This window comes from Lolium rigidum, chromosome 4 (assembly GCF_022539505.1).
Source record: "Lolium rigidum isolate FL_2022 chromosome 4, APGP_CSIRO_Lrig_0.1, whole genome shotgun sequence".
In the NCBI taxonomy this organism is placed as follows: Eukaryota; Viridiplantae; Streptophyta; class Magnoliopsida; order Poales; family Poaceae; genus Lolium; species Lolium rigidum.
In genome coordinates, this window is record NC_061511.1 from 193,709,867 (window position 1) to 193,719,398 (window position 9,532).

At 46.5% G+C, this 9,532-nt stretch overlaps 2 protein-coding genes across 2 annotated transcripts; one reads left to right on the forward strand and one right to left on the reverse strand.

The window, feature by feature from the left end:
• Positions 1–3,104: 3,104 nt before the first annotated feature.
• On the forward strand, positions 3,105–6,106 carry LOC124706757 (tubulin beta-1 chain-like). Its single transcript, XM_047238425.1, has 4 exons — positions 3,105–3,122; positions 3,817–4,215; positions 4,424–4,693; positions 5,151–6,106. Exons 2-4 carry the CDS (start codon positions 3,822–3,824, stop codon positions 5,828–5,830), a joined length of 1,344 nt encoding a protein of 447 aa, XP_047094381.1. The 5' UTR covers positions 3,105–3,122; positions 3,817–3,821; the 3' UTR covers positions 5,831–6,106.
• A 401-nt stretch (positions 6,107–6,507) lies between these two features.
• On the reverse strand, positions 6,508–8,119 carry LOC124706758. The gene is made up of 2 exons (XM_047238426.1): positions 7,611–8,119; positions 6,508–6,862 (listed from the first exon to the last, which is right to left on the reverse strand). Exons 1-2 carry the CDS (start codon positions 8,069–8,071, stop codon positions 6,784–6,786), a joined length of 540 nt encoding a protein of 179 aa, XP_047094382.1. The 5' UTR covers positions 8,072–8,119; the 3' UTR covers positions 6,508–6,783.
• Between the last annotated feature and the right edge of the window lie 1,413 nt (positions 8,120–9,532).

Genomic DNA, 9,532 nt, shown 5'->3' on the forward strand with positions numbered 1-9,532 from the left:
CCCATCGAAATATGACCGTTTGGGTAGGCTCAGGCCGGATTATCCGGGGGCGGATATTTGCAAAAATCCGGCCCCCGAAAAACGGCTAAGGACCAGAAAAACATGCCTCTCGATGGGGGCCGGATATTCTTTTGTTTGGGCCGGATAATCCGCCCCCGAAAACTACAGAAACACCAAAACGAGAATGATCATAACTTGAGCATCCAGACTTCGATTTTGATGATCTTGGGCTCGTTTCGAAGCTAGTAACAAGCTCTACAAGATATTTCAGGGAACCATCATAGTCCATCAATGTAGGATAGAAAAAATGATAAAAGGTTTGACCTATCTAAAAAAGACATACCGGTAAAACCTCCAACCTTGAAAATACAACAAGTTGCCCGTGCAAAAACCATTCTCGATGAACTAGAGCTTTTCATGAGAATAAGCACAAGCTCTAAAACATCACATGGATAAGATCCAAATAAAACCAAGAAAGATCATGCAAGGATGCAAAGGTTTGAGCTCTCCGAAGGATACGATCGAGTTACTTACTCGAGAGCCCTCTTGATAGTACGGCAACTGAACTACAAACCGGTCTCCAACTACACCATGAGACCGGTGAGAAATAAACGTTATCTAGATCAAACCTTAACCTTGCGCATTTCTCTTGAGCTCGATGATGACGATCTTGACCGCAACAAGATATACCGCCTTTTTTTATAGTGCTTGCTTGACGATGTCATGCGAAATGCTCCCCCATACTCCACTGTGGGAGAGCTTCTTATTCGGCGCATATTCACATATACATGATCACCATATGGAGGGCAAGTTTCAAGCATATGATCTCTTCGAGTTGGCTCATCTTGAACTTGCACTTTATTTCTTCATTCTTCATCATGTTGATGTCTTGAAGTAACTTGAGGGTTCACTTCATCTTCATCTTCAAGACATACTTGACACTTGATATCCTTCATCAATTTCTTCTTATTGCAACCTTAAAGCCAACATATGGTTCAAGCATTGCCTATGGACTACAAATATAACTCAATGCAAACATTAGTCCATAGGAATTGTCATTAATTACCAAAACCACACATGGGGGTTCCATGCACTTTCAACAACAACCTGTAGCCAAACTAAGCCAACATGGTGCTATTGTTAAAAAAAGGGCTGAATGGATGGATAGGGATTTGGTGAACATGGGCATGAGTGCTCCCTTCACTTCTAGTTTTTTGAAAATTTCAAAACCTTACACTTTTATGTTTTCAAAAATTATGGCGTTAAATATGTATATAGATATGTACATAAGAAGTGTATGCAAAAAAAGTCCCAGTAAAAAAATAATTTAAGTTTTAGGAAATACAAAAAATTCTAACAAAGGATACACTATTGTAATACTATTTTAGTACCATTTACTGTCAGAAATTTGTCCTTTTTATATTGTTTAAAATACAAAGTATTTTTTAACGAGACTTTTTTTGCATACACCCCACCCGTATATATCATATCTATATTTAACACCATAATTTTTTGAGACTTACAAACGCGAGGTTTTAAAATTTTGAAAAATCTAAAAGTGGAGAGTCGGGCATTGGTGCCCATGTGTCCAAGACACTTTCCGTGAATGGATCTACTCCCGTCTAGGCCGGCTCCCTCATTGCCTTGACTTCTCCTCTTGTCTCTTAGTTCTCCTTTTTTTTGCAAGAAAAATTCTCCTTTATTTTTCCTCAATCATCGCCAACGATGGGGCGCTATTCTTTTGTTAAGATTTCTAGCTGTTTTGAGTAAACTAATCAGTGACGGAGCTAGGGATGCTAGCTATCGCCATGGCCCCCCTATGCTAGAAATTTTGCTAAAAGACCCTCTACAATATATGTGAATTGAGCCTTAAATTTTCAAATATTTGCCTATCTGGCACCCTCCAAGCAAAGTTTCGTTCAATTGGTCCTTTCCAAATAACATTCCTGGCTCCGTCCCTAAAACTAATGGAGGCGAAAATGTTTATTGGTTGATTTCCACGAAATCCTTCCATGATTCGCGAGTTGGTACTATCTCCCTAGGTTAGTGTTTTCTTGTTCAGCAGATTCCATTCTTTCTCCCTATTCTTCGGTCCTCGCCCATCAATCCCCATAGGTTCCTGCTTGCAATGCTATTTTGGTTGAGATGTCATTTTCTTGGACAAATGTTCGTTTGTTTGTGGCTGAACATTGTCACCAATAAATTACGAGTACTTTCTGTTATGTCCATTGAGAATTTAGAAACAATCATGTTGTTTAAGTGGCTATTTTTAGAATATAAAAAGCATCTTACTCGTATTATTTGTATATAGGGGCCGGGACTATTTTTTTGTCTTGCACCCAGCCCGTGTCAGGGCCGGCCCTGAACAGGAGTATCATGTCGTGAGAAAATTCTAACCTTCTAGCAACAAATACCAACCTTCCCTCAGATTGGTTCGCCCAAAAGTCCCAACAAAAAGGACGAGAACGCATTTGACAGTTTTCTCTCCGCACATACACGAACGACCTTTATTTTATTTTTTGGTGCCAAGGTAGAAAATACACGAACAACCTAGCCAGCTCGCAGTGTGAACCCCGGCCGACGAGCCCAGCACAGCGGTAGCGTGCTCCTACTCCCACCTCCACCCACCCCCACCGCCCCACCCCACCCCACCCACGCCAGCCGACACGCGGGCCCAACTCCCTCCATACCCCACCTGTCCGTCCCCGCGTCTACAAAACCGACCGCAAAGCAGGTCCAGAACTACACCGACACTGAGCTGTGCCACCCAGCGAAATGTCCGGGGGCAGTTCCGTCCGCTCGCCACGGTGAAATTCAAAAAAGCGAAAACGCCCACCGTCCGATCCGTCCAGCTGTTTGAACCGGCGCGCGCCGGCCGTCGGATCTGGCCCCTGCCCCCCGCGGTGGTCCTCCTACGGCTATATATGTTTCGCCCTGGCCCCCAAACGCCCCTCACCCGACCCTGCCCTTCGCTTCCTTCCCCTCGCCGCCACTCTCCCCACTCCTGCTGAGCTTCGTCGACCCGGACTTCGCCAGTCGTAAGTTTTTTTTCAGATGCTGCCTGGCATTTAATTCCGGTGAATTCGTGTGGATCCGTCTGATCTGTTGCTTGGTGTGAATCGGTAATTTTTTTTCAAATTAATTTGAAATGTCGAGGAAGTTTTGGGGTGGGGAACTGGGAAATGTGCGTGGATCTGGGGGGTTCTATCCGGCGTTTTTGGGTCTGGGGTGCGTGGATCTGGTAGTTTGATTAGGCGCCCGAGCTTTCGTTGGGTAGATTGGAGCTTACAGCGGCAGATCTGAGGCGCGCTGTTTAGGGATCTGGCGGATGTGACGCGTCTAGGTCTGGAGCAGATTTACTACTGGTTCATGTCGTGATTCGCCCACGCTACAGAATCTGATAGCCTAATTTCTCTGTATATTACTACTTCCAGTTCTCTGGGTTGGTTCATTTCTGACAGTTATCGGCTTCAGCTAAGGTTTGAAACACTGTCAGTAGGCACGACCTATTCGTTTAGTTGCGGAGATCTGATTTTGAAGTTGCTTTTCAGCTGCACCTTGTCGTTGCAAAATCCTAGCTTAGCTTGCTCTGAGTCTTCGTGCTCTGTTACCCAGTAGTGTCGTAGAGACTGGCTCGTTCCTATGAACTGCAGCTAGGTTGCACCCTGTACACGTACTTCATGCTTTGATTCAGAAACCCAAGCGAGGCAATTCTTAATTTGTTTCGAGTAAATCTATCTGCACCATTCATTTTCTGAAGTGTACTGCTGCACTATCCGAACCTTGCCTCACCCTGTGCATTTTTCCGATTTCCAGACAAGATGAGGGAGATCCTCCACATTCAGGGCGGGCAATGTGGCAACCAGATCGGCTCCAAGTTCTGGGAGGTGGTGTGTGATGAGCACGGCATCGACCCCACGGGGCGGTATGTGGGCACCTCTGACCTGCAGCTGGAGCGCGTCAATGTCTACTACAACGAGGCTTCCTGTGGCCGTTTCGTGCCAAGGGCTGTCCTCATGGATCTTGAGCCTGGTACCATGGACAGCGTCCGCACAGGGCCGTATGGGCAGATCTTCCGCCCTGACAACTTTGTGTTTGGGCAGTCTGGCGCTGGTAACAACTGGGCCAAGGGCCATTACACCGAGGGTGCTGAGCTCATTGATTCCGTTCTCGATGTTGTCAGGAAGGAGGCTGAGAACTGTGACTGCCTTCAAGGTAACTCAACTTGCATTAAATTGTTGATTGTTTATAATTCATTAGGATAGGATCTACATTTGTTAATTTGATGTCACATTAATTCGTAATCCACAGGATTAAACTATGTTTTCGTGCCTATTTAGTTTTTGTCTCCAAATGCCTCTCAGATGATGTTCAGTATTACTGCTTTCCACTTGGAATCTTTACTTACAGTTTGTGTTTTCAGGTTTCCAAGTATGCCACTCTCTTGGTGGTGGTACTGGATCTGGCATGGGGACACTATTGATTTCCAAGATCAGGGAGGAGTACCCAGACCGCATGATGCTTACATTCTCTGTTTTCCCCTCACCAAAAGTGTCCGATACTGTGGTTGAGCCTTACAACGCCACTCTTTCTGTCCACCAGTTGGTTGAGAATGCAGATGAGTGCATGGTTCTTGACAATGAGGCCCTTTATGACATCTGTTTCAGGACTCTCAAGCTGACCACTCCCAGCTGTAAGCAAAACTTGCTTCCTTCTTTTATTATTACGTTTTACAGATGTCTATGGGCATGATATCAAGTAGATCATTAACATGCTGTAGTTCATTGGTTTCTTCACTTGTCTTTTTGGAGAATGTTTATGCAAATTATTATTTTCAGAAATAGTCTGGAACTCCAGATGAACCCTATTGCTCAAGTTACTTGCTCGGAGCTTTCATTTATCTGCACTTCTACATTGCTATGATTCAGATCTGTCTTAGTTAAGATTTTGCTTAAGCTAGACCTCTGTGAGTCACTGTTAGATATCCAGCTAATATGAGGATCTGTTTCATCATGGATACTATTTTATTTATAGCTGAAACACATTAAACCAACCTCATTTTCAATTGCTGTTTTAATAAAGTGTTTTGGCTACTTGCTATGTGCTCCTAGTATTATCTAACATTATGTTGTTGATGCTAATTTTTGCAGTTGGAGATTTGAACCATTTGATCTCTGCCACCATGAGTGGAGTAACCTGCTGCCTTAGGTTCCCTGGTCAGTTGAACTCTGACCTCCGGAAGCTGGCAGTGAACCTTATCCCCTTCCCACGTCTCCACTTCTTCATGGTCGGGTTCGCCCCATTGACCTCCCGTGGCTCCCAGATGTACCGTTCCCTCACGGTCCCTGAGCTCACCCAGCAGATGTGGGATTCCAAGAACATGATGTGCGCTGCTGATCCTCGCCACGGCCGCTACCTCACCGCATCTGCCATGTTCCGTGGTAAGATGAGCACCAAGGAGGTCGACGAGCAGATGATCAACGTCCAGAACAAGAACTCGTCCTACTTCGTGGAGTGGATCCCCAACAACGTGAAGTCCAGCGTCTGCGACATCGCGCCGAGGGGCCTGTCCATGGCATCGACCTTCATTGGCAACTCCACTTCCATCCAGGAGATGTTCAGGAGAGTGAGCGAGCAGTTCACAGCCATGTTCAGGAGGAAGGCTTTCCTTCACTGGTACACCGGCGAGGGCATGGACGAGATGGAGTTCACTGAGGCCGAGAGCAACATGAATGACCTCGTCGCAGAGTACCAGCAGTACCAGGATGCCACCGCCGATGAGGAGGGTGACTACGAGGACGAGGAGGATCTGCAGGCCGATGAAGAGTGAGGTGTGTTCTGTTCTGTGTGACGGTTAGGGGCCATCTCTGATGGCTTTGTGGCTAGTCTGCATCCAGCGTGTGCTACTGTGTGTGTGTGGTTGCCCATGCTTGGGCACTAGTGGACTTGGTTGATGCTTTGTGAGTTTGTGTAGTTGTGTTTGATCGGTTAATTCGTAGGCTGTTTTCACTTGGTTGTTGGTGTGAAATGTGAAGTACCAGTAGACAGACGTATTGGTCGCCTAGGTACACAAGATCTATACCATTGTACTAGTTGCTTCCTGGTTGATCTTGCTAATGTTTTTTCACCTGCTATTTGTGAGAAGCTGTGCCATACTGGGGTCTTGTTTGCTGTCTCTCGACTTCAGACGTCTAGTGGCGATATCAGGTTGGACATTAGACGTGGTGAACTGGCCACGCTACAACGACGGCTCTCGTATTCGTACCGTATTAACCGTACTATAGAATCAACTCGAATCACAGAAATCGTTTTCACGTCCTCAGTCACCATCCCAGTTCTGATTTATTTATCTCTTACTGAAAGTGAAGTCATGTGCTGCAGAGATTTCCATTCGATTCAGGACGTCTGGTCAGATTCTGCTTTTTATGAACTTTGCCTCACATCACTTGTGCCATACGCCATGGGAGACGTGAAGTTCGGCGAAGGGAAAAAGTAGCACCGTCACGTCTGACAAAGCAAAACTTACAGTTAACATGTCATGCTTGCCTTGCAAGAAAGATGCCAGGCCACAGCAACACCATCACAGGTTAAATTAAAACAACACCGACAGAGGCCCTAACAAAAAGGATAATTTACAGGTGTGAGGAGAAAAGCCTCAAATTAGCTATACACAAAAAAGCTAAGCCACGAGTGCTAGCTACTAGAACATCGACCGTTTTGGAGGAATTAGAACATCGACCGTGTAAGTCTATGTGCATTGAAGAGTGAAGACTCATACTCCAGTCATACTGGCTTGTTGCCGTGGTCGCGGCCTCTGCCCCACAACGTCGGCCAGCAACCGATGGCCAGAGAAGCTTGTATCCTGCAGAAAGATTTTGCACGCAATTTAGATTTGATATAACATAATAATTAGTTAAAAGCGATCGATACTGAGCGTGCGAAAAGGTTCTGAATATATGTCTAAATTTTCGTATTTATGTGCACTTTGGTCAGATTGTCACCGCCGCTGATCCTTTTCATTCCTGGTCACACAGACGACACATGGGTGGTTGTTCATCGTTTCTGAATCTAAAGCCAGCAACGTCAAAAGGTTGAACCATGTGGTCTAAAGCAGGGTTGCACTTGGAATTGTCAAAGAAACCGACATCCCGAGGAAAATGCACATAGTAGTATACTGTGTACACAGTACTACTGCTGATTATTGTTTGGTCCTTTTCAAAACAATTTGCTGGACAAAAGAATGTTCGTTGCCATGCACTGATTGTGTTCAGGAAAATGTCATGATTAAGGGGCACTTGTGATAGCTGCAAAGTACTCTAATGCAGTTGCAGATTTTTTCGGTGCAATCATACGACCCAATGACCCATGATGCACCAACTAGGTAGCTAAAAGTCTACAACTACTAACGCTCACGCATGACTCGAAAAGATTTGGACATGACACTAGCAATTAGTAACATCTCTTTCGTGGGTCGTCTCTACTCTCTAGTGGACTTCACGACCAGTTCTGCGAATCAGGATGACTAGCAACAGTTGATCATCGGAGTTGCCATCCATGGTGTGCAAAATTTAAGCTCTGCAACTTGTACAAAAAGATTGACCTCAGCTCACCTGGATTTCCCGGCAGCAACCTTGGCCGGCGGCCCCCCTGCAGCGGAAGCCGGCAGCGTGCCCCGGCCGTGGCGCGGCGCCGTCACGCTCCTGGTGAGCAGCCCCGGCACGTAGAAGTTGAGCAGCACGCCGTCGCAGCTGCCCCCGCAGCTCCCCCGGTTGTCGCTCCGCCGCCTCCGCAGCCTCCTTTGCTTCCCTGCCGCCGCTGCCGCCTGCTGCTGCTGCTGCTTCGACGCCGCGGTGTCCTCCTCTGCCGGCACGGCCGCTGGAAGCGCCTTCGGGACGTGGCCGGCGTTGGGCGGCCTGCCGATGGCGTCCACGAGGTCGGAGAAGGAGAGCTCGCGGTCGGAGTCGTCGCCGTCGCAGGAGAAGTCGGCCAGGAGGCCCAGCATCTCCTCCCGGCTCCTGGCGATCCGCCGCGCCCGCGCCGACAGCGGCTGGCCACCTGCGAGCACCTCCATCACGCGTACCTTGCTCAGTTGCTCGTGTTGTGCTGCGGCAGCGACGCTGGGAACTGGGGTTGTTTGCTCTCTCAGGAAAACGACGCGCGCGCTGCCGTTGCTTATGTAGAGAAGACGCTAGCTAGGCGTGGTGCTTGCTCTGCTGCTCGCGCGCGGCTCCCTTTTCTTCTGGTCTTTCTGAAACTATTTTTCTCCTTCAGTTCAGGTCAGGACTGATCAACGCGCGCGGTCGTTCGATCTAGAAGGCTAGGGTTTGAAGACGTGGCTTCCCCGCTTACTGCTTCAGTAGCAGCTTCTTTTCCGGAAATGCACTTTTGATTACATATGCATATGCTTCCTTCACTGGAAAAACATTTTAAAATATTTAAAAATGTCAAATAGTAAAAAATGTGCGCGTACATATCTATATTCTAGCTATGTCGATATTCTATGTGCACGGTCAAATTTCACCGAAAATCAATTTTTTCTGTGTGTAATGTGTAAAGAAGATATAGAAATTTTCTCGTGAAGAGCTTTTTCATACCGAATTTTGTCTTTTTAGATATGACACAAAAAATATTAATTCTTAAATCTTAATGATAGGTCTTTGCAACTACGTAGAACATATATATATATATATATGCGCCATATTTTTTATCAAAATATTTTAACACTTGAAAATGTGGTTAAAACGAGTTTTTAAAAATAAGAGCATATATATGCTTCCAGGTCTAAAAACGTCTTGGTTATTCTTTTCGCTTGGGTCGCTGTCTCCCTTTTCTCTTGGGAGAGAAACTGTACCTGCAGCAAATGCATCTATGAGACTATGTCTGCCATTTGGAGCCTCCATACCGTCATGCGACGGACGTATTCCAGAAGAATCTCCTCTTGATGCGGTAGCGCAGCCGTGTGGCTGAATGCCTGAATCTCGCTCATCAAGATGCAGTTTTCTGCGCTCGTAAAATAAATTCACTGATTCAACGTCGGTCTCCTTCAATCCTGGGTGACTTGGGTAGTTGGGTGCACCTACTCTAAAATCAGGAACCGAGATGACCGCCTCCATGTTTCCAGAACCGTTTGAACCGCAAAGCCGCCGCGTACGTTCAGCACTAGCACTGTCGTCGCCGTCGGGCTGAGGAGTTCGCCGCCACGGCCAGCCTACGGGAGTCAAGAGTCTCTCGTGCGGTGCTGCACGCGGTTTCGAAGACAAGGAGATCATCGGAGCACTGCGCTCGATCGGGTGTTGATTTATCACCCACTAGTTGAGTGGATGCGACTTAATTCTTCTGTTCCGAACTAAATATCGCAGATTTGTCTACATTTACTTATATATCTGTAAGTAATTCAGGACGGAGTAAGCACTAGTACTTTGTTGGCACATTACAGACACGGCAACCCTTGCACCTTGTAAAATGTAAACACGCTTCTTCAAGTCAGTATGTCACGTGTATCCCGAACTTTTACTTTGTTGTCATGCAAAAC

Coding starts and splice junctions, on each gene's coding strand:
- LOC124706757 (XM_047238425.1), top strand. CDS start 3,822: ATGAGGGAGATCCTCCACATTCAGGGCGGGCAATGTGGCAACCAGATC. Junction 4,216..4,423: donor GAACTGTGACTGCCTTCAAG/GTAACTCAACTT, acceptor TTGTGTTTTCAG/GTTTCCAAGTATGCCACTCT. Junction 4,694..5,150: donor CAAGCTGACCACTCCCAGCT/GTAAGCAAAACT, acceptor TAATTTTTGCAG/TTGGAGATTTGAACCATTTG.
- LOC124706758 (XM_047238426.1), bottom strand. CDS start 8,071: ATGGAGGTGCTCGCAGGTGGCCAGCCGCTGTCGGCGCGGGCGCGGCGG. Junction 6,863..7,610: donor GTTGCTGCCGGGAAATCCAG/GTGAGCTGAGGT, acceptor ATCTTTCTGCAG/GATACAAGCTTCTCTGGCCA.